At 50.7% G+C, this 25,930-nt stretch overlaps 1 protein-coding gene across 3 annotated transcripts; it reads left to right on the forward strand.

Moving 5' to 3' along the window:
* Nucleotides 1-25,930, forward strand: etv6 (ETS variant transcription factor 6). Of its 3 annotated transcripts, none has more exons than XM_030353886.1 (8): nt 2-362; nt 1,982-2,111; nt 13,396-13,560; nt 19,217-19,351; nt 20,760-21,419; nt 23,273-23,415; nt 23,932-24,032; nt 25,199-25,930. In XM_030353886.1, exons 1-8 carry the CDS (start codon nt 330-332, stop codon nt 25,299-25,301), a joined length of 1,470 nt encoding a protein of 489 aa, XP_030209746.1. In that variant the 5' UTR covers nt 2-329; the 3' UTR covers nt 25,302-25,930. The 3 variants fall into 3 exon arrangements, with proteins under 3 accessions (XP_030209748.1, XP_030209746.1, XP_030209747.1); XM_030353887.1 differs by having other exon boundaries at nt 1,985-2,111; XM_030353888.1 differs by lacking the exon at nt 13,396-13,560 and having other exon boundaries at nt 1-362.

Below are 25,930 nucleotides of genomic sequence, written 5' to 3' on the forward strand. Positions count from 1 at the left end.
GATGCTGGGAACTCACGTCATTTCGCCGTTTACACATCCAAATCAATGAGCTCGGCGAGATGTCCGTCGTTCACTCCGATCTTCCAGGAAGGGATTAACCAGCGCGCTGCCGAGATGTAGGGCCGACAACACGGCGACCAACGCAGGGAAACAAAAGAAGTTTGTACAAGATCGGGTGATGGTGAAGTAGAGATAACTTTTATTCCGAGGTGAAGCAGACCCACTGCCTGCTGTTGAGCCGGGGGTCGGCGGGCCAGGGGGGTTGTTTTTTTTCGGATAAGACGGGAAAGCGTAAAAACCCGAAGTGGAGGAGCACAACTTCACGGGAGATGATGTCCGAATCCTCCTCGATCACGACCAAGGTAGTGCGTTTGAATCCGATCGTCCGATGTGTGTTTGAAGCAGAGACCCGTCCAGACCACTTGACTTCATGGATTGATCACATATGTTGTTTGTCATCTGTTGCTCGGGCTCGTTTCGGACTCGTTTCGCTGCGGGGTGAAGCTGGCGGATCCCCCGCTGTGCGGCTTCGCGTCGCCCACACGTTGGACGTGATCTGGTCACGATCATTGAGATGATCCATAGCAGCAGGATAGATGTCTCCCGGGAATAGATCATCTGAGACGGGTTTGTGGGGTTGCCTTCCAAAAGGAAACTAAATAAAACGATTGTAAAAGCCTGCATTTGAATAACATGGATAATCAAATCATGATCCGCGGTGGTGTGCGTTTAAAACCAAGGAGTAAATGTGTTGATTGTGCAAATCAACATTAGTTATTGATGTGGTGGACTTTTTATGGAGGCGTTTGGGAAAGGTTTTTAGTGTTATTGATTCGGATCCACACATAACATGAACGATCACAGGGTTTTTGTTTGTATTGTTGCATGGTGGGTCACTTCACCCATGCAACATTTATTCCAAATCGTGTGCTGAAATCCCTTCTACTACGTCATCTTATAAACATTGATGCCACTTTCAAATTTAAAGTGCCCCAAGTTTGGCTAGGCATTGGAAGAAAATTGTGTTGTCAAATTCAACATGGCACTTTCTCTTCTGAAGTGAAAGTGACATATAGGAACCAGGTCGTTCCTGTAGTGTGTGAACGACTGGTTTTGAACAGCAGAAAATTAAAATTCAGATGATGCCCGAAATACAGTAGATTAATCACTGATTGTTATGTGAGTGATTTAAGATGAAGTGTGTGTAGCCAAAGTCATCACACTGGTGTGTGTGTGTGTGTGTGTGTGTGTGTGTGTGTGTGTGTGTGTGTGTGTGTGTGTGTAGAGCTGTTTGATAGAATATGTCTAACTCCACTCAGTTCATGCTGTATTATACACACACACACACACACACACACACACACACACACACACACACACACACACACACACACACACACACACACACACACACACTCTATGTCAATACGGCATTAAAGCCTAACTTGTACTCATACTATCATGACCAGCAGATGCTTAATCAAAGTGACCTGCAGTGCACTGAGACACATGTCAGAGAAAACCAGTATCTTCTCAAGAACGTCTACACCTTAAACTACCGAAACTACCGAACCCAGAACCTTTCCACCAGCCTGCCCCCACGATGATGATTAACATTTAGGAGATTTTGCAGATGCTTTAATCCAAGGCGATTTATTACCATTCACTAACACATTCACACACCGACGGTGGAGTCAACCACGCAGGGCGACAGCCAGCTGGTCAGGAGCAGTCAGGGTGAGGGGGGGCTTGCTCAGGCACCCCTCAACGCTCAGCTAGGAGGAGCCGGGGATCGAACTAGCAACCTTCTGGTTACCAGCCAACCCGCTCTTCCTCTTGAGCTCCCGTCGCCCCCTTTCCACCATCCTGCCCTCATGATGACGACGACGACGATGATAATGAAGAAGACGATGATGTGTGTGTGTTTGTGTGTGGTGGATCCTAGTGAGGCATGCCCCGTGTCCCCTGTGTGTGTCCGCAGCAGGAGAGAAGCTCGTTCAGTCCGTCGGCCAGCCCCCAGCCCAACTCCACCTCCTCCCCCGTCCATGCCCCCGCCGCCCGGCCCACCGGCCGCATGGAGGAGGACCCCACCCGGCTGCCCACCCACCTGCGTGAGTCCAGCGCACCTGCGCCGCCCGCCCACACACACACACACACACGCACGCATGTACACGCCAGCACACACGCGTGCGTACTCGCGCATACAGAGGTTGAAACACACGCACACATGTACATACTGACACACACTCTTGAATGCTGACACAAACGTACATGCTGACACACACACACACACGCTTGTACACAACGACAAATGTGTAAACACACGCACGCACGTACGCAGACACTTTCTTGCTGACACATATGTACACGCTGACACAAACGCACACACACGTACGTGCACACTGACACTGACACAGACACACACGCGACCATGCTAACACACACACACACACACACACACACACACACACACACACACACACACACACACACACACACACACACACACACACACACACACACACCTGCTGATACACACAAGCACACACCCAGTCCAGCGGTGAGAGGCAGCCCCTGGGTCCATGCGTGGATCGGTGTGTTTCAAGGAGAGAAGGAGAAACTGTTGGTTTTGTGTTGTTCAGAATGACGTCAGCAATCCCTAAACTCTGCACGCACTAAAAATAAAACCTTGATGAGAACCAATGGGGGGACGGAGCACACACACGCCAGCGAGAGGCTGTCAACATTAGCAAACGCACACGCACACGCACACGCACGCACGCACACAATTGGTTGAATATTAACACAACACCGGCAGTGGACTGGTCATGCGTTGCCTCTGGACTGCGGAGGTGTTCAACCATATCCTGGGGTCGTTGACGCTGGCCTGTGTTTGTACAGTAGTTCAGCTCCTCCACGGCTGGCCCACGGTCACTGGACCCGGGCCGCATCGCCGCAGTAAAGGGCTGGTACTGCGCGGCGTCACGACGCAACGACCGCCTCCATTTTGTTAGCTTTTTTTTTATTGGTGGTCAGGTTTTTTTTTGTCATTGTTTAGTAATTAACCGTAAAATTATTGTTCGTTATGGGCTGGCATTGTCTTGTTTGAAACTTGGAAGAGGTTGAAAAATAACACTTTTACGGTATATTATGAGTCCTCAAAATGTGCCGGGTATTTGCAACTCAAAATCCCATGATGCATTCTGAGGCACGCCAATGGAAACCCTACAGGCAAAATCCAGAAAAATGGATCCCAACAGTGGGAGGATCCCAACAGTGGTGGGAGGGTCCCAATGGGAGCATAATGGAGAGAGAGAGAGAGAGAGAGAGAGAGAGAGAGAGAGAGAGAGAGAGAGAGAGAGAGAGAGAGAGAGAGAGAGAGAGAGAGAGAGAGCGCGCGCAGGGGGGGGGGGGTAGAGGTAGAGAGAGGCGTGGAGATGGAGCGAGGGCCTTGCGTCCCCCAGCTGTCTGCGTGTTATCAAGGTGTGGTTTTGCCCCAGGTAAATCTACACCTGTGTCTGCTACCTCTAGCAGAGGGGCTGTTTGTTAGCGTGACGTAAAGAAAGGCGAAAGCTAAGCCGGGCGGACGTCAGTTGAAAAGTCAACACCCCCGGGGCCCGACTTTGAAGCGGAGCCGAGCTTGCTGACTCCCGCTTGCGTGGGGCTTCGGCGCGGCCCATGACCGGTTATTACCTCCGCCCATCCCTAGGCCAATCAGAGGGGCAGGCGTGGCTGGCTCCGAGCCAAGACGGGGTCCGGCGTGTTTACCGAGAACCTTGGCTCTGCTTTATCAATGGAGCTATCAATATTTAACCCGCTAACCCGCTGCTGCTGCTGTCACTGCTACAGCCCGCGGCCCGGCCCCCTTAGCGCTCGGCCTCGAGTTCCGAGTTCTGCGACGTCTCTTGCCATTGGCCATGTGGTCAGTGCACAGGAAACACCCCCCCCCCCCCCCCCACCCCACCCCAACCCCCCACCCGCCCGGCTCCTCTGTGTTCTACTTCCTCTTTTGTATTGTAACCGAAAAAAGGAAGAGGTCTCAACAGGTCTGCGTTTCTGTTTGTGTCCCTGCCAAGTTCCCTTACTGACGGCCTCCCCGTCTCTCCCCCCCCCCCTCCGCCCCCCTCCGCCCCCCCCTCCGCCCTGACTCCCCGCCTGCGAGGACTTCCTTAACCGCTCGCTCGCCCCGCTCTCGCTCTCCAGAACGGTTTGGACTTTGGGTTTATTTATCTTCCCTATCTTGTTTTGCCGTCCTCCCCGACTTCCCTTTCTTCGGCGTCCAAGCCGCACAGAACCCCCCTCTCTCTTCCTCGTCCGCCCCGTCGACGGAGGCAGATGCGTGGAGGCGCACACACACACGGGCGTCTATTAAGCTCGCATTCAAAGGGAGGGCTTCTCTTTTTTTCTTTTTTCTTTTTAGTCCCGCGGGGAAAAGAAGGGAAGGGAAGGAAGCAAAGAAGACTGAGGAGAAGGAAAAAAAAAAAAAAAAAAACTGGGGAGTGAGTGAGAGGGGAGGAAATTGCAGTGTGGGCAGAAATCCTCCTCCTCCATTTCCTGAGCAGGAAGTGGATTAGATCGGAAGAGTCGCCCCGCTTGCTTCTCACTCTTGGAGAACGCCACCGGGGGCGGGATCGGTCCTGCTTCTTCTTCTTCTCCTTTTATTAACCCCCTGACGCTCTCCGGCCACTTACCCCCGACCGGACGGGAATGTGTCGGAGGCACGTCAGCCCGCGAAACTTCAAGATCTTAAAGATTCTTCCAGTCATCACATTTATTTTTCTAGAAGGGCCTTTTTCCCCTGAACAATCCCAAGAAGTAAAGGCTGCGGTCACTAAATCTCTCCTGTGTATTGAGAATGGTACCAAGCTGAGAATGTTGAGGAATGGCAAGTGGACTACATTTATACAGCGCTTCTCAAACCAGCGGCCACTCAAAGCGCTTTCCAAATACTGCCTCACATTCACCAATTCATGCACACATTCATTCACACACCGACGGGGGTGTCAGCCAAGCAAGTGGATAAACAGATCGTCAGGATCAGCCAGGGTGAGGCGTCTCGACCAGGGACACCTCGGCACTCGGCTAGGAGGAGCCGGGCATCGGACTAGCAACCTGCCGAGATCTGATATTGTTGTGTTCCTCTCGCCTCGTCATTCCCCCCCACTTTCTGACGAGTGGCCGTAGGGCCCGGTCACACAGGCGGAGGTTCGTCGTAGGGGGCCCGGTCACACAGGCGGAGGTCGTCGTGGTTATCGTCGCCATGGCGATGGATGCTTAAGGCTCAAGCAGCCGTGGCACGACGCTGAGGGGGCAGAGGGGCAACGTGTGTGTGTGTGTGTGTGTGTGTGTGTGTGTGTGTGTGTGTGTGTGTGTGTGTGTGTGTGTGTGTGTGTGTGTGTGTGTGTGTGTGTGTGTGTGTGTGTGTGTGTGTGTGTGTGTGTGTTGGACACTCGTCAAAGGAGGACGCAGGTTGCAGAGAGTGTCGCCGTGTGCGGTTGTGTGGCGTCTCTGTGTTGGTTTGTTTGTGTTGGGGGTTGATTCTGTGACAGTGTGCGTCCACTCGCTTGCGGGGATGAGCGACCACAGGGCGAGAACACACTGTGCACAAAAGATAAGACACACACACACACACACACATTACTCATCCACCCACTCATACAGGCATGCTTGGCGAACACCCAGCTGGGACACACACACACACACACACACGCATACACATATACACACACACACACGCAAAATGATGTTGACGTGAATGTTCAACCTTGTTGACGGATAGGTCTTTCTGCAATTTTGGTGTGGGTCTGCATATATACACAAGCAAGCATGCATGTTTAAGTGAGGGGGGTTCATGCATCTGTTAATACCAGTAAGTCTGCAGGAGGCCGTGTGTGTGTGTGTGTGTGTGTGTGTGTGTGTGTGTGTGTGTGTGTGTGTGTGTGTGTGTGTGTGTGTGTGTGTGTGTGTGTGTGTGTGTGTGTGTGTGTGTGTGTGTGTGTGTGTGGGGGGGGGGTACACTTCCTTCCCCTGGAAGCAGCTCTTGTCCTCAGGAATTTCCTGAGTGGGCAGACGGCACTTCCTGAATAAATGTGTGTGTGTGCTGAAAGGGAAACTGTTCTCGCATGGCAACGACTCTGCCACCCCCCACTGTGCCCCCACCGCGTTTTCCTGTTTGCAACACACTCCACATGGCACTGGTGTGTGTGTGTGTGTGTGCGTGCATGTGTGTGTGTGTGTGCGTGCGTGTGTGTGTGTGTGTGTGCTCGCTTCTGCGTCTGTGTGTTCCTTAAGCATTTCTACGCACAAACTGGCGCCACACACTGACATGACACTTATTTAGAGTATTCTAGCTCCAAAGAAAAATAAGCCATTGCATATCTCCTTCGTCTGACTGGGGGGTTTAATGAGAGCCCTGGGTGAGTGTGCCCAAACGGACCGGTTAAAAGATATCTCTGGATCCACGGGGGCGGCGCTGAGTCGTGATGTCGACTCTGGGCAGCTTTCAGTGACTTTAAGATTGCAACCGCGGCCGATAACGAGGGATTACAATTTCCTCGCGGAGCGGGAGGGAGTGGGCGTGGCCACCGCCACCGCCACAACGTCTCACCTCTCTCCCCCCCCCCCCCCCCCCCCCCCCCCCCCTCCACGTTCACGGTAATGCGTGCGTTATTTGATGTGCTGTGATAACAACAAGCGTGTCTTCACTTTGGCTCCGCATAGAGACGCGCTCGCCAAGCCTCTCAGCGGTGTGGCGCTGCTGCCCGCTCCTCCTCCCTTCTTCTCCTCCTCCTCGCGGCCCCTGCTCCTCGCTCCTTCTCCTTTTCGTTGCTCCTCCCTGCTCCTCTCTGCTCCTCCTCCCTGCTTCTCCTCCTCTCTCCTCCCCCTCTCTCCTCCTCGCTGCTCCTCCTCTCTCCTCCTCTCTCCTCCTCTCTCTCCTCTCTCCTCCTATCTCCTCCTCCCCCTCTCTCTCTCCTCCTCTCTGCACCTCTCTCCTCCTCTCTCCTCCTCTCTCCTCCTCTCTCCTCCTCGCTGCTCCTCTCTGCTCCTCTCGCCTCTCTGCTCCTCTCTCCTCTCTCCTCACTCCTCTCTGCTCCTCTCTGCTCCTCTCTCCTCCTCTCTCCTCCTCTTCCCTTCTCCTCCTCGCTACGGCGGCACGCGGACGAACAAAGAGGAAACGACCGCAGCGTCGCGGTCGGCCATCAGGATCCAGGAACTCGCCGTGAACAAGATCCAGCCTAGCTCCCTCTCCTCCCTACCGAGGGCGATCAACACCCCCAACACTCCCCCCCCCCCCCTCGTAGAAACAGGTTGAGCAGCTTTTCCCGTTCGAAGCAAATACAAGAGGCCCTTTTGATTGGCGGTCTGGTTGAATGTTTGTTTTGACTGGCTGTTGGGGGGGAGGGCCACGTGCACAGACTTGTTGAGGAAATGAGGAGGAGGTGTGTGTGTGTATGTGTGTGTGTGTGTGTGTGTGTGTGTGTGTGGGTCCTGTTCAGCCGCACCCACCTGGGAGCGGTTGTGCGAGAACAGGAGGAAAGAGGAAGAAGAGAGAAAGGGAGGGAGGGCGAGAGAGAGAAAGGAAGACTAACAGCCTGGAGGCAGGAACCTCACACCAGCCACCCCCCCCCCCTTCCCCCCCCACACACACACCTCCTTTCTTCAGTCGGGGTGGACGGAGGTCATGGCAAGCTCTTATCCTCCCCCACCACCTCCTACTACTCCCTAGCACACCTGTTGAGCAAGATAGAGGGAGGGAGATACACAGAGAGAGAGAACACTGCCGCTGCGAGGAAGGACACACCAACTCAGCGCAGTGGCCTTGGGCAGCTTCTCTGTCGGGGTTGGTTTGCGGCGGGAAGACAATAAAGGGCGAGAGAGCGTGACGCTTCTGTTCGTCAGCGTTGATGAAAAGCAGCGGCTGAATGGAGAAGGGAAAAGCGCTTCCTGTTACTGACGGAGAAATACACCTTCAGCGTCTTCTGTTCTGCTGTGGTGGTATTATAGCTTGTTGAACCACGACGTGTGTGTGTGTGTGTGTGTGTGTGTGTGTGTGTGTGTGTGTGTGTGTGTGTGTGTGTGTGTGTGTGTGTGTGTGTGTGTGTGTGTGTGTGTGTGTGTGTGTGTGTGTGTGTGTGTGTGTGTGTCGGCGTATTTAAACATTTGACGTGTGAAAACGAATGCGTCTCACACACAACAAACGTTAACCTAAAGGCGGTAATTTCCACGTGTGCGTCATCGTGACGGTCAGATGTCAATGCTGGTCAGTGACTCCCCCCTAACTTCCCCCCCCCCTCCCCATACCGGGCAGAGAATGGGAAGTTGTGGACTTCTGTAATGTAGCACAACAAGGAAACAAGATACCAATGATCTCATCCTCTCCTCTCTCCTCCATTCATCTCCAGTGCTTGTGGGTTGCCCTGGCAACACTTTACTGTGTGTGTGCGTGCGTGCGTTAGTGCGTGCGTGTGTGAGAGTGTGTTAGAGGGAGAGTGCCAGATAGACAGGAACAAGGCAGGGGTCTGAGAATCCACCGTGAAAATTGTGTCATCAGAGAGGATTAGCAGTCTATGGTTTAGACATACACTCTGCAAGCCCACGCACGTAGCAAACCCGAGACGCCTTGAATGAAGACACGAATCGATGAGAGAAATGTTGCCAACCTAGTAATAAAATAAAGACTCAAAAACCATAAACCCACCCCCGGTACACGCGCGAAAAGATCCTGTTTTTTGGCAGATGGGAGATGAGTTCACCAGAGAGTTTGCACCGGAGGTGATGAATAAATTTCACCTTTTCTCCAAACATGTCTTTCTCTTTCGGACCGATCTTTGTCTGCTTTTTATGATCTTCCCTTGTCTTCACTTTCACACTGCTACCCTTCAGGGCTCAAATGTCTCAGAACACATCCTCCTTCTCGCTCTCCCCCCCCCCCCCCCCATCCCCCCTCTGTGTTCTGTACACACACACAGGCACATAGACACACACCCCCACACACCCCTCGAAGCTAACGCAGGAAGTTTCCTGTTGCTGAGACCAAAAAGCCCACGCTGGATTACTTCCTGCCAAAAGTGTGTTGTGGGACACGTTTGTTTGGAGCCCTTCTCCCCCCCCCCCCCCCCCCCCCCCCCTCCTCTCGTTCCTTCCTCTGCCGGGCCAGGACAGATGGCCAGTTCCGTCCGGGGCCGGATCTCCGAAGTCCAAGGGGGGGGGGGGGGGGGGGGGGGGGAGTTTGGCAGAGAACTACTTCTTTGCTCGGGGGAGGGAGAGAAAGTGAGAGGGAGGGTGAAAGCGAGCGGGAGTGAGCAGCGATATCGCCGTGCCCGACCGCCCGGGACGCCAATCGGTGGCGCCGTAGCCGGACGCACGCCACCGAAGTACCAACGAAGGCACGCACGCGCCCCGCACTAGCGGCGGTCACGGGGATCAGGAGGCGGCGCGGTACGGGGCGTGTGTCGCGGACAGGCGCTTTTATTGTGGAGGACCGATTTACCGGTACTTCACGTTGCTGACTCGGGAGAATCCTGGTCACATCCTGGTGTGTGTGCGTGTGTGTGTGTGTGTCTTGAGTGGGCGGTATGGCCACGCTAACCCATGCGTTGGCACACTCAACGCACTCAATCAGTCGGAACCATCTATGAGTCTGTGCGTGTTGTAGCCGCCAAACTTCCCGTCACAGCAGCGTGGGCGGTCACCGGCCGGTCGGGACGGCTTCTCCAGTCCGGTGGCCATCGTGGGAACTGCGTCCTGGGGCGGGCATGGTCCTGGGGCAGGCCATGGTCCTGGGGCAGGCCGGGCTCCCCCAGGCCCCGGAGAGACCGGTACGGGACCACCCCGCTGCCAGGACGGGAGAGAGCAGCGACTCTAAGGCTCAGTGATGAGCTTTTTGTTTGTTGTGTTTATGCTGTTTGTATTGATCGCCTGCAGGTTTGTTTGGAGAGAGAGAGAGAGAGAGAGAGAGAGAGAGAGAGAGAGAGAGAGAGAGAGAGAGAGAGAGAGAGAGAGAGAGAGAGAGAGAGAGAGAGAGAGAGAGAGAGAGAGAGAGAGAGAGAGAGAGAGAGAGAGAGAGAGAGAGAGAGAGAGAGCGCGCGGAAGAGCGAGCAACCGTGCGTTGGTTTGTGTGTGTGTGTGCTCGCTTTTGGGCGTGTGTGTGTGTGTGTGTGTGTGACACTCAGCGGCGGCCAAAGATAACAGCACTCACAAGAGGAAGTGTTTGGGGGCTGTTGATAAGTGAGACCTCAGGAATGACGATGAGCTGGAAGGGAAGCTCTGATCTCACACACACACACTCAGACGCACACAGGCACGCACACAGGCGCGCACGCACACATGCAGACGCATAGACACAGACACACGCGGACGCATTCCCACATTCCCACGTACACACACACACACACATCCTCGGAATTCTTGATGACTTCCATTTCAACACATCGACCGAGACTTGGCCTGTCATTCCTCCCTGATACAGTGGTCTGGAAGGAAGAACAACACAAGCGTTGTGCGTTGTTTCGTGGCGTTTAAGGGTCGCCCGTGGGCCGTTGAAGTTCCCAAAATCACAAACTATGTCTCATGTCACGAAGTCAAAAAACATGCAACTGAAAAACAGTGTGTGTACACTCACGCACGCATACGTAAACACATGAATACCAGTCGTGATTCAACCCGGCCTTTTTGTTATCGGACGTCAATCACCGCCGGCGGCGCGCGTGGAGACTTTGGCCTCCGGTGTTTCTGCTCGGGCTCGACCGTGCAGATGTTTCTCTGCTGCGTTTCCCACGGTGACGGCCCAGGGAAATCTGTCAACCCGGGTTCCTATTTTTTGTTTAACATGCGAGGACCCCAGGGCTGTCCTTCGGGACGCCTGCCGAGAATGATTACAACTGCAAGGGCCCGCGGGTCACACAAGTCCTCACCTGAGGCCTGTCCTGCTCTGCTATTGATTTCCTCACTGACAGACGGGAGACACAATATTCCCCCGCAAGGTGTTCTCTCTCACTCTGCGCGCGTGCACACACACACACACACACACACACACACACACACACACACACACACACACACACACATTCTTTTTTTATATAACTGTAATCCGCACTTCCTCAATATCATTTTACTGCCTCCCCCCCCCCCCCCCCCCCCACAACATCCCTCCTCCATCTCATTTCCTGCCTCCCTCCCTCCCCTCTTATCACCACCGGCAGCTCCCCCCCCCCCCCCCCCTTCCCCCTTCCGCTCCTTCCTGTCGTCTTCCTTCCTGTCCCCCCCCCCCCACCTTCCCCTTCCCCTCCCCCGTATTTAACAGCCCACTAAATTCAACCCAAGACACCTCCCCCACGCCCCTTTTAGTCATAGCCTGTAATCTCCCCCTCTCTCCCTCCCCTCTCTCTCTCTCTCCCCTCCCTCCCCTCTCTCTCTCCCTCCCTCTCTCTCCCCTCCCTCCCCTCTCAACCTCTCTCTCTCCCCTCACACTCTCTCACCCTCTCTCTCTCTCTCTCCCCTCTCCTCCCCTCTCCCTCCCCTCTCTCTCTCTCTCTCCCCTCACACTCTCTCACCCTCTCTCTCTCCCCTCTCCTCCTCTCTCCCTCCCCTCTCTCTCTCCCCTCTCCCTCCCCTCACCCTCTCTCTCTCTCCCCTCCCTCCCCTCTCACCCTCTCTCTCTCTCCCCTCCCTCCCCTCTCACCCTCTCTCTCTCTCCCCTCTCCCTCCCCTCTCTCCCCTCTCTCTCTGCTTCCTCTTCATTCTTCCTGTCCTCCCTGAGCTATGAATGCCTTTATATTTATGACTCTTTGCTGTTTACCTTATGTGGCTACATCGATGGGGAAAGAAAAGAAAAACCCATGCGCGTGCACACACACACGCACACACATACACACATGCACACACACACACGTGTTCACGCATGCACACACACACACACACACACACACACACACACAGTGTTTGTAGTCCATGCACAGCCAGTGTCTTTCTGCTTTGAACAGTGAACTATCAATAAGCTTGCCTTGCTACATGAATCCAGGGAAATTATTCATAGGAGTTTACGATGTAATGAAATGGAATTATGGCTTTGTTTTAGATAAAAACAAATAACAAATTCATGCCAGAAAAAACATTATTGCATATCTAATGTAATTACAAAGCACCAGGTTGAATAACTTCAAATATTAAACGGATTCAACATTCTGTGAAAAACTTTTTTGAATGTGATTTAGTGCCATGATTGTATTTTTCACCCATCATCCCAAGAGGTGAAATTCAGTTCACCATTCATCCATTGAGCCAAATCCACATACAGAAGATGACTAACCAACAACACATCCTACCATCGGGTACGTGTGTGGGACATCTTTCATAATCCTCCCCTCCAAACCTAGATGTACGATGGATAGATCAGTCTACCAGCCTACCCAGTGGACTGTAGCAAACGTTGCTTATATCTATCCATCATACATCTAGGTGGACACGGCCACTTGTGATGTCACTTCAACACAGGAAAAGGCAGATTTTCAAACAGTTTGTAGTGGCTAATCACATTCACACCTGGTGGCGTGATATCACACCTTTACGTGTGCATGCGCCTCACTGCTAAGTACACAGGCGTGTCGGTGCAGAGACGTAAAATATTGTGTTTAGAAAGTTTCGGTGTCCGAAATAGACTTGTCAATAGTCGTAATGCGAAGAAAACGCAACGTCACCAGATCCGGCGCCGTTCACGCTCCATGCGCGTTGTTAAAGCGTCGTGCTTTAGTTCCCAGAATGCTAGAGAAGCAACGCTCTTGACCATCCATCACCACGAGGGTTCTGACCCCCAAGTCATCCCGGGATCCACCGTGGCGGGAATCGAACCCCCGCACACGGGAAGGTCCCACAGATGCGGGGGTTCTTTGCATTGTTAGAATTCCCATCCGGATCGTTGCGACCCGTTTTGCAGTCCCAGACTTTATTTTGGTTCCTGACCCTTATTGGGTCCCGTCCCCTTTTGGGTCCCGACCCCTTGCTGGGTCCCGACCCCTTACTGGTTCCCGACCCCTTACTGGTTCCCGACCCCTTACTGGGTCCCAACCCCTTTTGGCTTCCCGACACCTTTTTGGGTTCCAGACACCTTTTTGGGTTCCAGACACCTTTTTGGGTTCCCGAACCGTTTTTGGGTACCCGACCCCTTATTGGGTCCCGTCCCCTTTTGGGTGTCCCGACCCCTTTTTGGGTCTCGTCCCCTTTTGGGTGTCCCGACCCCTTTTGGGTCCCGACCCCTTATTAGGTTCCCGACCCCTTTTGTGTTCCCGACCCCTTTTGGGTGTCCCGGCCCCTTTTGGGTTCCCGACCCGTTTTCCGTACAAGTCTTCAGTAGCGGGGCGTGAGGCTGACGCTGTGCCCCCCCCCCCCCCCCCCCCACAGGGCTGCAGCCGGTGTTCTGGGGCCGGGAGGACGTGGCCCAGTGGCTGCGCTGGGCGGAGCGGGAGTTCGCCCTGCGGCCCACCACCAGCTCCTCCTTCCAGATGAACGGCAAGGCCCTGCTGCTGCTCACCAAGGAGGACTTCCGCTACCGCTCGCCACACTCGGGTACACGCACGCACGCACGCACGCACGCACGCACGCACGCACGCACGCACGCACGCACGCACGCACGCACGCACGCACGCACGCACGCACGCACGCACGCACGCACACACACACACACACACACACACACACACACACACACACACACAAATGCACACACGCACTCACTCACTCACTCACCCACACAAACACGCATGTTAACGCAAAACGCATTATTATGCATACAAACGTATGCATTCACGTGTGCATGGACGCGCACTTGCAAGAGCACACACTAATGCACGCACGCACGCACGCTCACTGACGCAAACACACGTGTGTACGCACACGCTGTGTTATGGATACAAACACATCCATCCGCATTAGTATGGACTTGCATGTTTGTGTGGACACAAACTTGTATGGACACACACTTGCAAGAGCACATGCTTTTGCACATATTTGTGGAAGCACCCCGCAATATTATGGACACAAGCACATACATACATGTGTGCATGCACAGACAAACACATACACACGTTTGTACGGATACATACTCTTGCAAGAACACACACTAGTGCACAGACGCACACACAAACTCCTTTTAAACTTCTGTAGTGTGTTTGTGTGTGTGTGTGTGTGTATGTGTGTGTGTCTTCTTGCAGATGACGTCAATGGTTACAGGTTATTATTGAACCTAAACGCATATCCGTTTATACTTGACAGACCCACACACACAGACACAGAAACACACACACACACACACACACACACACACACACACACACACACACACACACACACACACACACACACACACACACTCACTCAACTTTCCTTTGATATAGTGCACTAACTGACAATTTGGGCACACATGCAGTGTTCATGTGTTGCTTAGCAACACAGTTTTCTAGTGTTGTGCACTGCCTCGCAGTGCGTTTGGATAAGGTAAATGTTAGGATTTTGCATCGTGTAATTTGTCATAATTCCTTTTGGGGAATCATCCAATGCAAAGGTTTGAACAGCAGACGGGGGACTTTTACTTTGAAAAGGACGACGTCAGGAGGTGGACAAACCCTCCCTTGTAGAATCTCCCTTTGTGTCAAAAGAGTTAGCGTCTCGGCGTGTTTAAACCCAGGAGCCCGGAGAGGTGTCGAGTGAGGACGGGGGTGGAGGGGGCTTCACTGCGAAGCCTTCCACCGTCCTCAGGCCTAAAAAAAAAAAAAGTTGTGTTCCTGTTGGTTGTCAGTTGAGGTCATGGGTAGGTAGATAATTTATTTTATTTTTTTATTTTATTTTTTCCAGCGGCAGCGAATTATAGGTAGGTTTGTTTTCATTTACAAGCGAGAAAATCCACTCATCCTTGTATAGAATGAAGAGGTGCTGTACCAAAACGTAATTATAGTTAGCATTTTTTTTTTATTATTCTTTATTTATTTTTTTACCTCATAAAATAATTTGGGTCGCACATAAACTGACAGGGTCGGTCGGAAACCGGAACCAAACAATTTTTTTTGGCGCATCTGAGCCACACATCCATTAAGATCCTTAAAGGGACAGACGCGCCATCGCTGGCCTTCTGAGGCAGCTACGTCAATTCATGAATTACTACTTTACGTGCCAGGGTCAGGATAACCAAAAGGCCCTGGGTTCGATCCCCAATGCTCTTGGGTGGACTGTTTGTACTTTAAGGTGTCTGTGCCCTTTCAATGTAGGACTGTCTGTATTGTGTTAAGTCGCTTGGGATAGATGCTTCTTCTTGATTGGCTCTGATTGGAATGAGTTTGCTCAATGACCGCAATCTTAAGTGTTAGGCCGGGAAGTGTGTGTGTGTGTGTGTGTGTGTGTGTGTGTGTGTGTGTGTGTGTGTGTGTGTGTGTGTGTGTGTGTGTGTGTGTGTGTGTGTGTGTGTGTCTTATTGTGTGTGTGTGTGTGTGTGTGTGTGTGTGTCTTATTGTATGTGTGTGTGCTTATGGGTGTGTGCATGTGATAATGCTAGTGTGTGTTTGTGTGTGTGTTTGATAATAATAGTGTGTGTGTGTGTGTGTGTGTGTGTCGGATAATGCTAGTGTGTGTTATTGTATGCGTGTTATTGTGTGTGTGTCATTGTGTGTGTGTGTGTGTGTGTGTGTGTGTGTGTGTGTGTGATAGGCGCCTCTGTGGTGAGGGCTCAGTTACTGTTCCTGCATGGAGGAAGTCAGAGCGTCTGGTCGGGTTAACGGTCGGTCGGAATGAAGAAACACAAAAGATTTTATTTTTTTTACATAGCCCTCAATTGTCGCCGTGGTTACCCGTGTCAGAGTCAGATGTCAAGCGTGTATTAAAAGGTACGGATTAGACCGCCGACGTTCAGAAGGCTCGGCCCTTTGTTTGTTTATTGGAATCGAGTTCAAGAACATTCCCTCGCCCGTCTTGGGCGCGCGGAGTCTGACGTCAAGCGTTTGGGGAAGAACCTTAAAATAGACAAATCAAGAGCGGGGTCTTCCCATCAGCCCTAACTGGCCGCCAGCCAAAACACAGATCCTTAAAACACAAATTAAAATACACCCCCCTATTGGTATTAGCATTTGAGTCTTTATAATAGGATATTTTATTGTGTAGCCATTCGCCGTTGTGTAGCGGCACACTCTTAACACCAGGCAACATCTACACAACATACAGCAATTCCTTATTTCCTTCACGCACAATCTTTTGTTATGGTTCAGAGCCTTGATTTGAAACGGCAGGCGACTCGACATGTAGTGCGATTTTAAGATAATTCAAGCTGGAAAGCTCTGCATTAATAGAAGGAAATAGTTTGCATACTGATTCGTGCCTCTCGTTTATATAAACCAATCGTATGCGTGGGACAAACTCGTTGTGGTAAAGCAGGGCTTATTCATGTCTGGGGGGGATAGAAAGTGACTGAGGCCATATGTTTGCACCTGTAATGACTTGATTGTAATTGTTATGACTTGATTCAAAATATCTTTAATGCTTGAAGCTCGTTAATATAACACAATGCGTCCTATTGGTCGAAATTCTATGCTCTTCAGCAGTTTGTTTTTCACTTATCCTGCATCATGGAACACTTTTTTTAGGGCATAGCGACTTTGTCCACAGTTCCGCGGTACGTGCTGGTGAAGTGTCTCTTTATTCACAGCTGGATACCACCGTTGTTCTCAATAGGACTGAGATGAAAATGGGTCAATAGGATAAGGATTTAAAGCGAAAGTATGATCAACAAGGGGTGTGGCAAACGCATAGGAGTGATACTGGCCACACGTACCAGCGCCGTAAAGTTTTTCACTGAACAGGAAGTTAAACTCAGGGGAAAGTACTGAGTTGCTGTTGTTTATTTGCTCCATATAAATGTCAATCATGTCCGCCTGTTTTTATAGGGACAGCATGTACAAAGATCAACATTTGCCGAGATGTTTGTTTACATTTGAGTGACCCTCTGTAAAAGTCAACAGACACACATGCCCCAACATATATGGATATCCACCTCTGAAAAGCTCCATCGAGAAAAGAAATGTGTCATTAAACACGTAGGAGCACATTAATCAGTACTGCCGAGTGTTTGATAGCCGTAGTAATATTAACCATTATGGCAATTAAAAGTGATGAACGTTGAGGGCTGGTTGCAGTGAGCTCCAGTCTGGCCCACCCTGATTAGTTTACAGCACACGCAATTTATTGTCATCGAAGCCAGTAAGTGTCCACTACGTAATATTCAACACTTCATTGTTTGTAGATGAAACCCATAAGCCATATAGTATTACAAACGAAGAGGGAAGTGGGAGTGGGTGTGTGTGTGTGTGTGTGTGTGTGTGTGTGTGTGTGTGTGTGTGTGTGTGTGTGTGTGTGTGTGTGTGTGTGTGTGTGTGTGTGTGTGTGTGTGTGTGTGTGTGAAATACTTTATTAGAATCATTTCCTGGTTGACTATGCTTTTGGGAAAGGCTGTGTACGAGGTTATGTCGGGACAACACCTCCTCGTCACTTGTTATTAGTGAAAGCTAGGGTAGGCAATGTATTTTACACGCAGTTTCAATAATTTCTGTTAAAACTCTCTTTTACATCCTGGCAGCAATTAATAAATCAAATGATCTGACTAAATATTATCTGAAAAGATCCTGTTGTTGGGGGTCACAGGCCTGTAATAAGCCTGTCCTATCATTTTTATTCGGCCCGAATGACATGATTGGTTGGCCTACCAGTCTGTCTACCTAGCTACCTGGCTACCTGCGAGTCCTTTGCACGTTAACTCATTGCGCAGGACCGTAGTCTTCTACAAGGCTAACTAGCCCTATAGTTAAAGCTAGCCTTATAGTTAAAGCTAGCAAGCTAGTCCTGCGTTTTGTGGGAGTGGCCTAAAGGGAGAGGCGGCTTCTTTTAGTTGAATCATTCAGATCCAGTTTAGTCTGGGTGTTTTCCTACCCTAGCTTTAAGGCTGGGAAAAGAATTCCCCTTTTTCTTTCCAGGAATTGATAATTGAGTTCTTGAACCACATTTTGTCACCATAGAAGTACAAGCTGTGGTTGTAAATCATGGAACAGGTTTTATCCTTCGGGCCTCATTCTCTGAAGTTACCGCCGAGATGTTATCATGGTTTATGACCACGTAAACACGCAGGGATCTTTAACGACTTCCTTGTAGGAAGGCAAAGTAAATAAATAAACGTCGATAAAAAAATGATCATGCTTGTTTTTCTCCCTGACGGTTTGAATTTCAGCTGTTTTCCACCCGTGTTGTGTGTCCAACTTTTGTCAATAAACGTCCCCCTCTTCCCATAAAACCAAGGCAAAAAAATCGCAGAACCCATTAGCACAGCCCACACAGCTCTTCGCAATATCGTGATCACACAAACATTTTGTAAAGCGCATTAGGGACACATTTTGTAAATGGCAATGTTGTAAATGCCACATTTCATCTGCACCAAATTGTATTCACCTACGATCCTGCGTGAAAAAAATACCAAGAATCGATTGTTCGGACGCTAGGTAAATACTATAGAGAGAGCATGTTAGTCATGATCATGATTTTATGTTTCATTAGCGGGAAAATGGGAGGGCTTTTATTAAAATAAAAGAATAATTCCAACTCTGAAGTCAAGTCAATTAAGTCTTTAAAACTTGTGGTGACAAGCAGAGAGCGAAAAACAGAGGCAGTTTAACCCTGTCACTTCTCATGTAACCCATGAGCAATCACCTCTTTTTCATAACCAGGGTGTAGTTTCACACGTCAATCAAATCCTCTCCGTGGTTGACACACCGCCCTTCCTGCTCTCCTGCGTCATGTCGTGTCATCGCGGATGGGAAGCGGGGGTTGGAAGTGGGAAACGGCCCAGGTTGACCTCTGACCTTTGACCCTATGTGTGTGTGTTCCTCGGTCCTCTAGGTTGACCTTTGACCCTTGGTTTGTGCGTTTGTGCCTCTGCAGGAGACGTCTTCTAGGTTGACCTCTGACCTTGCGTGTCTGCCTCTGCAGGAGACGTCCTCTAGGTTGACCTCTGACCCTCTAGGTTGACCTTTGACCCTGTTTGTGTCTGTCTCTGTAGGAGACGTCCTCTAGGTTGACCTCTGACCCTCTAGGTTGACCTTCGACCCTGTGTGTCTGCCTCTGCAGGAGACGTCCTCTAGGTTGACCTCTGACCCTCTAGGTTGACCTTTGACCCTGTGTGTGTCTGTCTCTGTAGGAGACGTCCTCTATGAGCTGCTGCAGCACATCCTGAAGCAGAGGAAGGCCAGCGGTCCTTACCCGTCCTCCTACCTGCCTGGGAACTCCTTTCACCCACTGCAAGAGAGCTCCATCCAGCACCTCAAGCTTGAAGGTCAGTCACGCAAGGGTTCTTTCCGGTTTTCTTATTTTTTTTTACGATTAACTTATTTTGTAAAAAATAAGTTGAGGCTCAGGAGGTAGAGCGGGTTTACAGTACACAGAAGGTTGCTAGTTCAATCCCCGGTGCCTCCTAGCTGAGTGTATAACACAGTAGGACTGCTGGATCAGAAGTTCTGGCACTAGATAAGCCGGTATTACATGTGTGTTTGTTTGCTTATTATGTTGTTGTTGATGTGCGCACATTATACAGTAGTATAAAACCAACAACTTAACTCATTATGATATCCACTTATGGTTGATGCTGTTGATTTTATTACTCTGTAACAAATGTAGTAATAAATAAATAATAATCTTACGCACTTGTGAACTCGCTGCTCGACGAAAAGCCCCCCATGGCAGAGATATCCACTTCTAAGCGGTCAGGTCACATGTCTTAAGCACAAATAACCTGAACAGACGGCATTTATAGCCGTGTTATCTTCAAGATGTGAAGGACATCAACAGAAATACCTGAGGCTCTTTTTTTTCTTGCCTTGCTCTTAAAGCACAAAGTTAACACATCAAGATTCAGAGGGCTTTGAGTCCGGGAAGGTAAAACCAGTCTGACGAGGAAGTGCTCCGCGCAGCCAGCAGCCAGGTGCTCATTATCTCGGTGTTCTATTAAAGGGGAAGTATTCGCTATCAAGATGAGGTTTTCCCCTGCAGCCGCTGTCTTCCTTGTTTTTGAAGTGAACATTTGAGGACACCTGCTGCTCTGGCAATCGCACAAGGAAGTAGAGCCACACAAGCGAGAAGGAGGTGTGACTTGGCATTGTTCTGGCGTTCCCAGTAGTATGATTTGAGAAAGGGCACTTTTTTATTATCTCTCATCTCTCTCGCTGCTGTCAACTCGTAGCACTAAGCTAAGTAAACAAACGGGAACTAGGGGAGGCGCCTCGACGACACGGCTTTGCCTCGCATCCCTCTGTAAAACAGCACCATCTAGTGGCCGAGCGGGGATATTAGAAATGTTCCGTGAAAAAAAAGAAAAAAAAAGAAATCGGTTCTCTGACACTGAGTCAGAGAATCAGCAGGTCACAGAGACGGGCAATACTAAGAATAGGAGAAGAGCAGGACTGATCGGGCTTTTGCAGTCATTGGCCCCAAACTGTGGAACAAACTCCCTCTTCATGTCAGGCGAGCCCCTTCAAAATCCCTCCTTAAATCTAATTGATATTCTCTTGCGTTTAACACCGTATAAATTGTATTATTGTCTAGAGTGTCCTTTTTTGTGCTTTTATCGGTCTGCTTTACAACTAGATAGTTGAATTGTACAACACTGTGTCAGCCAACTGTTGTTGTTTTTTAAAGGGCTCTATAATAAACTAGATCTTGACCGAAACATTTCCCCGTCGCCACAGACACGGTACGACGGGCGCCACGGGGCACGGCCGCCAGCCCCCAGCACCCCCCCACCATCGAGCTGCGCCACCGCTCGCGCTCCCCGCACCCCCGGCCCACGCCGCGCCGCTCTCCCTCCGAGAGCGCCCACGCCCGCGCCTCCCTGGAGGACCCCCACCTGGCGTCCTCCCAGCTGCCCGACAGCAACCACCACCTGCCCGACGACATGTACCCGCTGTCGCTGTCGCCGCCGCCGGCGACCGTCTCCCTGAACGGCCGCTGCACCACGCCGCGCGAGGCGCCCTGCCCCCCGGGGAGCCCGCCCCCCGGCGGCCAGGACGCCCCGCACGCCCCCCCGCCGCCACGCGTCATCCAGCTGATGCCGAGCGCCATCATGCACCCCCTGCTGTTGAGCCCGGGGCGCGGCGGCGGCGGCGGCGGCGGCGGAGGAGGCGTGGCCAACCGGGAGCTGAGGCACAGCCACGTGGCGGTGCCCTCGCAGCCCGGCCTGGAGAACGGGCGGGGCGAGGGGGGGAAGCTCCACCCCTCCCACCACCAGCTCAGCCTGGCCCAGCAGCAGCAGCTGCTCAACCAGCAGCAGGAGGAGCTCTACCGCAACCACGTCATCATGCCCGTGTCCCCGCCGGAGGAGCCCGCCATGCCCATTGGGAGGATAGCAGGTACGCTCACAGTGGGGGGGGAGTGACGGTGATGACATCGGTTTGAAGCAGGGCGGGGCATCGCGGACAATTTCCTAAATCGGTTCGATTTCGATTCATAAGGTTCTGAATCGATTCATAAGGTTCTGAATCGATTCATAAGGTTCTGAATCGATTAATCTCGATTCGATTCGATCTGCTCTGAAATGATGAAAATGGCTCAACCGTGTTACAAAATACAAATGTACTTTATTTTTTCCCTTCATCTTAATCAACAGGTTTTAAGTGCAAATTTGTAAATTGGACAGTTTAAACTAAAGCTGTAAACAAAACAGTGGAAAAGTCACAAAAGTGCAATTTTGAAATTAGAAAGGAATTGCAAGTGAAAGTGTACTTGAACTACAACATTCATTGCATTGTTTATTGAAGTGCAAAAAAAAATTATGGTAACAAATAAATAAATAAATAATAATAATCGATCTCATGCCCAATGAAACGATATATCGATCAAATCGATTATTTTACCAAGCCCTAGTCAAAAGAATGGAGAAACAAGAATACATCGCTCTCAGGACATTAAGGATGTTCATAGAAACAAAATTCCAAGCACCAACAACCGCTAGGTTAACCCATTCCCCTTATACAACAACGATAGCTAGGATAAGATTCTACACGATGCTATGGTACTGTTTAGAAGTGCCAGGACGTACAACACACAATAAGTGCATACATTAGGTGGCAGGACGTACAAACACACAATAAGTGCGTACATTAATTGCCAGGATGTACAACATACAATAAGTGCATACATTTATGCCGCGTTTCCACTGCAGGGTGCGATACGGTTCGGTTCGCCTCAGTCCGGTAGGGAGGGGGCGGTATAGCCCAGCTCAGTTCCGAGAGTACCCTTTATGGTAGGCCGGATGTCGATCGCCGCGGCAGCTACGTAAACATCGTGACATCATAGCAGTGCGACACAGGGTAGCCTTCCTCCCCAAGAATGCAGAGGAACGTCTCCACCTCCTTGTTCGCCCAAGCAAGCGTTTTACGCGACATGTTCATTGTAAAGAATAATACCTCGAGGCTACTGTTTGTTTGTTTGTATCCCCACGTCGCTCGGAAGTGACGATTCTGTCGACCAATCAACGGAGGGGGTGTGTAGCTCGAATTTTCCGGCACCCTTTCAGGCGTCTCAGTACCCCGACGGAGGAGTACTGAAGACGAGGGCAAAACGAGTACGGCTCAGTCCGGGTCACGCCCACTTTTGGCGGTGGAAACGCAAACCGTACCGCACCTTTGCGAACCGAACCGTACTGCACCCTGCAGTGGAAACGCGCCATTAGTACCAGACCGTACAACGCACAATAAGTGCCAGGACGTAGAACATACAATAAGTGCGTACATTAATTGCCAGGAAGTACAACATACAATAAGTGCTTAAGACGGTTGTGGCGGGTAAGGGGGGAGGCTATAGAGTCTCTGTGAACTCTGAGTAGACTCAGGTAGGGTCTCGGGGCTGCGTTGGGTCTTCTCATCGTCCTTTACGGCGTCGGGCCGGCCCTGGGATCAAAGCCACACCGTAGTGATGCTGCTGACCCTTTGTTGACCACACCTCGGTCCTTGGGAGTGGGAGTGAAACACTCTGTACTGGCTTACTGTACCTTTCCTTTGACTGTATACAACTAAGCCCAGTCTACATGGTTATATGTATTTTTAACAACAAATTTCCCCCCTTAACTTTCGAAAATAGGCCTGTCCCCAATCAGTAGAGACTTAAAAAAAAAAAGAAAAGTGTTTTTGCCGTGGTCTGCATTATGACTGCCTGGTATGCGTTCCACGTTTGTTGAGGTTGTGCTTGGTCCCCGACCCCCCAGACTGCAGGCTGCTGTGGGACTACGTCTACCAACTCCTGTCTGACAGCCGGTACGAGAACTACATCCGCTGGGAGGACCCCACCAGCAAAGTCTTCCGCATCATGGACCCCAACGGACTGGCCCGACTCTGGGGAAACCACAAGGTAACTAGGATCACATCGGATCGCATTAGGAGGTCAGACTAGGCTGGGAGCAATGTTCTGTTCCCCGAGGGTATATCTGTAGCCTGCAGGGGGCGCCAAAGTACCCCCCCCCAATACTATAATACGAGTCCACAAGGTTCTACATGCAGGCTTTCCACACCACAAAGGCACAGAGGATTTCTTGCAAGGTAAAGGGAAGGGATGCACTGTGTTTGAACATGTTTTAATGTCTGATCCCTGTCATCGTGGTGATGGTATAGTTTGATTTGATTTGAAATGTTTAAAATGTAAACAAACGTCCTTGTTTTGTCCTGCACCCATACAGGACTTTTAATATATTTAACTAGTCATACTTGAAAGCAATCTACAAAAAAGACAAAAAAAATCTGTATTTATTTGGTAAAGAAGAGACTTTCAACACAAATTCAGTTTTTCTTACGATCATGAACCACGTCCCGACCAACTTGTTGAATGTTTCCCGCGTGGTGATGTGACGCCCTGCTGTTTGCCCCACAGAACCGGACCAACATGACCTACGAGAAAATGTCGCGGGCACTGCGGCACTACTACAAGCTGAACATCATCAGGAAAGAACCAGGGCAGAGGCTTCTCTTCAGGTAGAGACACCCCATAAAAGACCCACACTCGGAAGTGGACTTAGGGGGTGGGCTTAGCCCAGGAGGTAGAGCAGTTGCTAGTTCGATCCCCAGCTCCTCCTAGCTGAGTGTTGATGTGTCCCTGAGCAAGACACTTAGGCCCAATCCCATTTCTACCCCTTACCCCTTCCCCTTCCCCTTACCCCTTCAAAGGGGAAGGGGTAAGGGGTAGAAATGGGATTGGGCTTTAACCCTAACTGCTCCTGACGAGCTGGCTGTCGCCTTACATTGTTGACTCTGCCGTCGGTCGGTGTGTCAATGTGTGTATTAACCGATGTAAGTCGCTTTGGTTAAAAGCGTCTGCTAAATGCCCTAATTGTAATTGTAGACTGCCTCCCACCCTCAGAAGTAGACTTCCTTCCACTGTGTGTGCGTTTTTGCACATTTTCATGTGTCTTTGTGCTTCTGAAAAACCCACTATGACTCGTGTGTGTGAGGGCTTACCGTTGCACTATTGGAACCAAAAAGAGAGGCAAGGGAAAAAAACCTGGGAGGAACATAAAGTGGTTTTGACTCTAAGGACCAGAAAATTGTTCTGTGACCCTTTATCAAGCCTACAAAGTGTCAAACACGCACACCTGTAAACACTATAATGTAATTGCTTAATCTCGCACCACAATTTTTTTTTATTGCATATTAATTAATGAAATTAATGAATGAACATTAATTAAGTAGATTTTCTTTTTTTTTAATTAAGCAGCTGAAATGTGTTCTCTACACAAACACCACTTCAGTCACGGGCCACGGCGCAGGCTCCATTCCAACAAGGCTTCCCACGCTGCCGGCCAGGATCTCTCGGTCTGTCCTCTAGAGCAGTGGCTTTCAAATGGGGGTACACGTACCCCTAGGGCTAGTACTGCAGGGGGGTACTCAGAAAATGTCAAAAAAAAAAAGTATTCCAATTTTATTTTCCCCGTGAGCAAGTTTCAATTCTGAGCGCTGGACCCACACACATTATTTATGTTCATTTTAGTTGTGACCTTTAAGGGGGTGCTCTCAGCTGAAACAGTATCTTAGAGGGGGTACACTACTGGACAAGGTTTGAGAACTACTGCTCAAAAGGATCTCCAATCCTGCAAGTCTGATTATAAACTTTGCCCCCCCCCCCCTCCTCTCCTCGATTACAGGTTCATGAAGACCCCCGACGAGATCATGAACGGACAGACAGAGCGGCTTGACCACCTGGACTCAGACCCCGAGGAACAGACCTACATCAAGGAGGAGTGCTGAGGGACGCCTGCACTAAACGACCACCAGGGGGAGACAAAGGGACTGGACCGTACGACACACAGCCACTGTTGCCTTTCCCCCCCCCCCCCCCGCCGCCCCGCCACCCCCCCTACCAGGAAGCAGCTTGTACAATCGTAAAAAGGGAAGTGAAGTTCTTCTTCGAACCTCGCTTCTCGTTCCCGGAATAAACTGAGAAACGCCTTCTGTCGGGGTACCCCCCGTTCCCCGCCATTGCCTTTGGGACGTGAGAGTGACGTTGTGTCCCAATGTGTAGACGATGTATGCTTTTCATGTGTCGTAGTCGACAGGGGAACGCCGAGGAGAGAGAGAGAGAGAGAGAGAGAGGGAAGACCTTCTTTAAAAGGTGCTGGCATGAACAATCTTCACCTCTCCTCCCAGCAATGTTAATCAACTCTGAACGAAAACTGATCACCTGTGTTTATATTGTTTGGGCTTTTTGTCTCTGTTTTGCTGATTTTGCTCCACCCCCCCCCCCCCCCCTCCCCAAATCCCCCTACTACCCCCAAAGCATTATTAGACAATGCCATTTTGCAATTTTGTGTAAAATAGGAGGTTGGTGTGTTGAACTTAATGTTTAACGATAGATTAAACCTTTTTGATCTTGTTTA

The sequence above is a fragment of the Gadus morhua genome, chromosome 4, assembly GCF_902167405.1.
Source record: "Gadus morhua chromosome 4, gadMor3.0, whole genome shotgun sequence".
NCBI lineage: Eukaryota > Metazoa > Chordata > Actinopteri > Gadiformes > Gadidae > Gadus > Gadus morhua.

Bases quoted from the DNA above. Each gene is read 5' to 3' on its own strand.
- etv6 (XM_030353886.1), top strand. From the start codon at position 330: ATGATGTCCGAATCCTCCTCGATCACGACCAAG. The intron at 21,420-23,272 runs GTACGCTCACAG...CCGACCCCCCAG, and splicing joins GCCCATTGGGAGGATAGCAG to ACTGCAGGCTGCTGTGGGAC. The intron at 23,416-23,931 runs GTAACTAGGATC...TTTGCCCCACAG, and splicing joins GACTCTGGGGAAACCACAAG to AACCGGACCAACATGACCTA.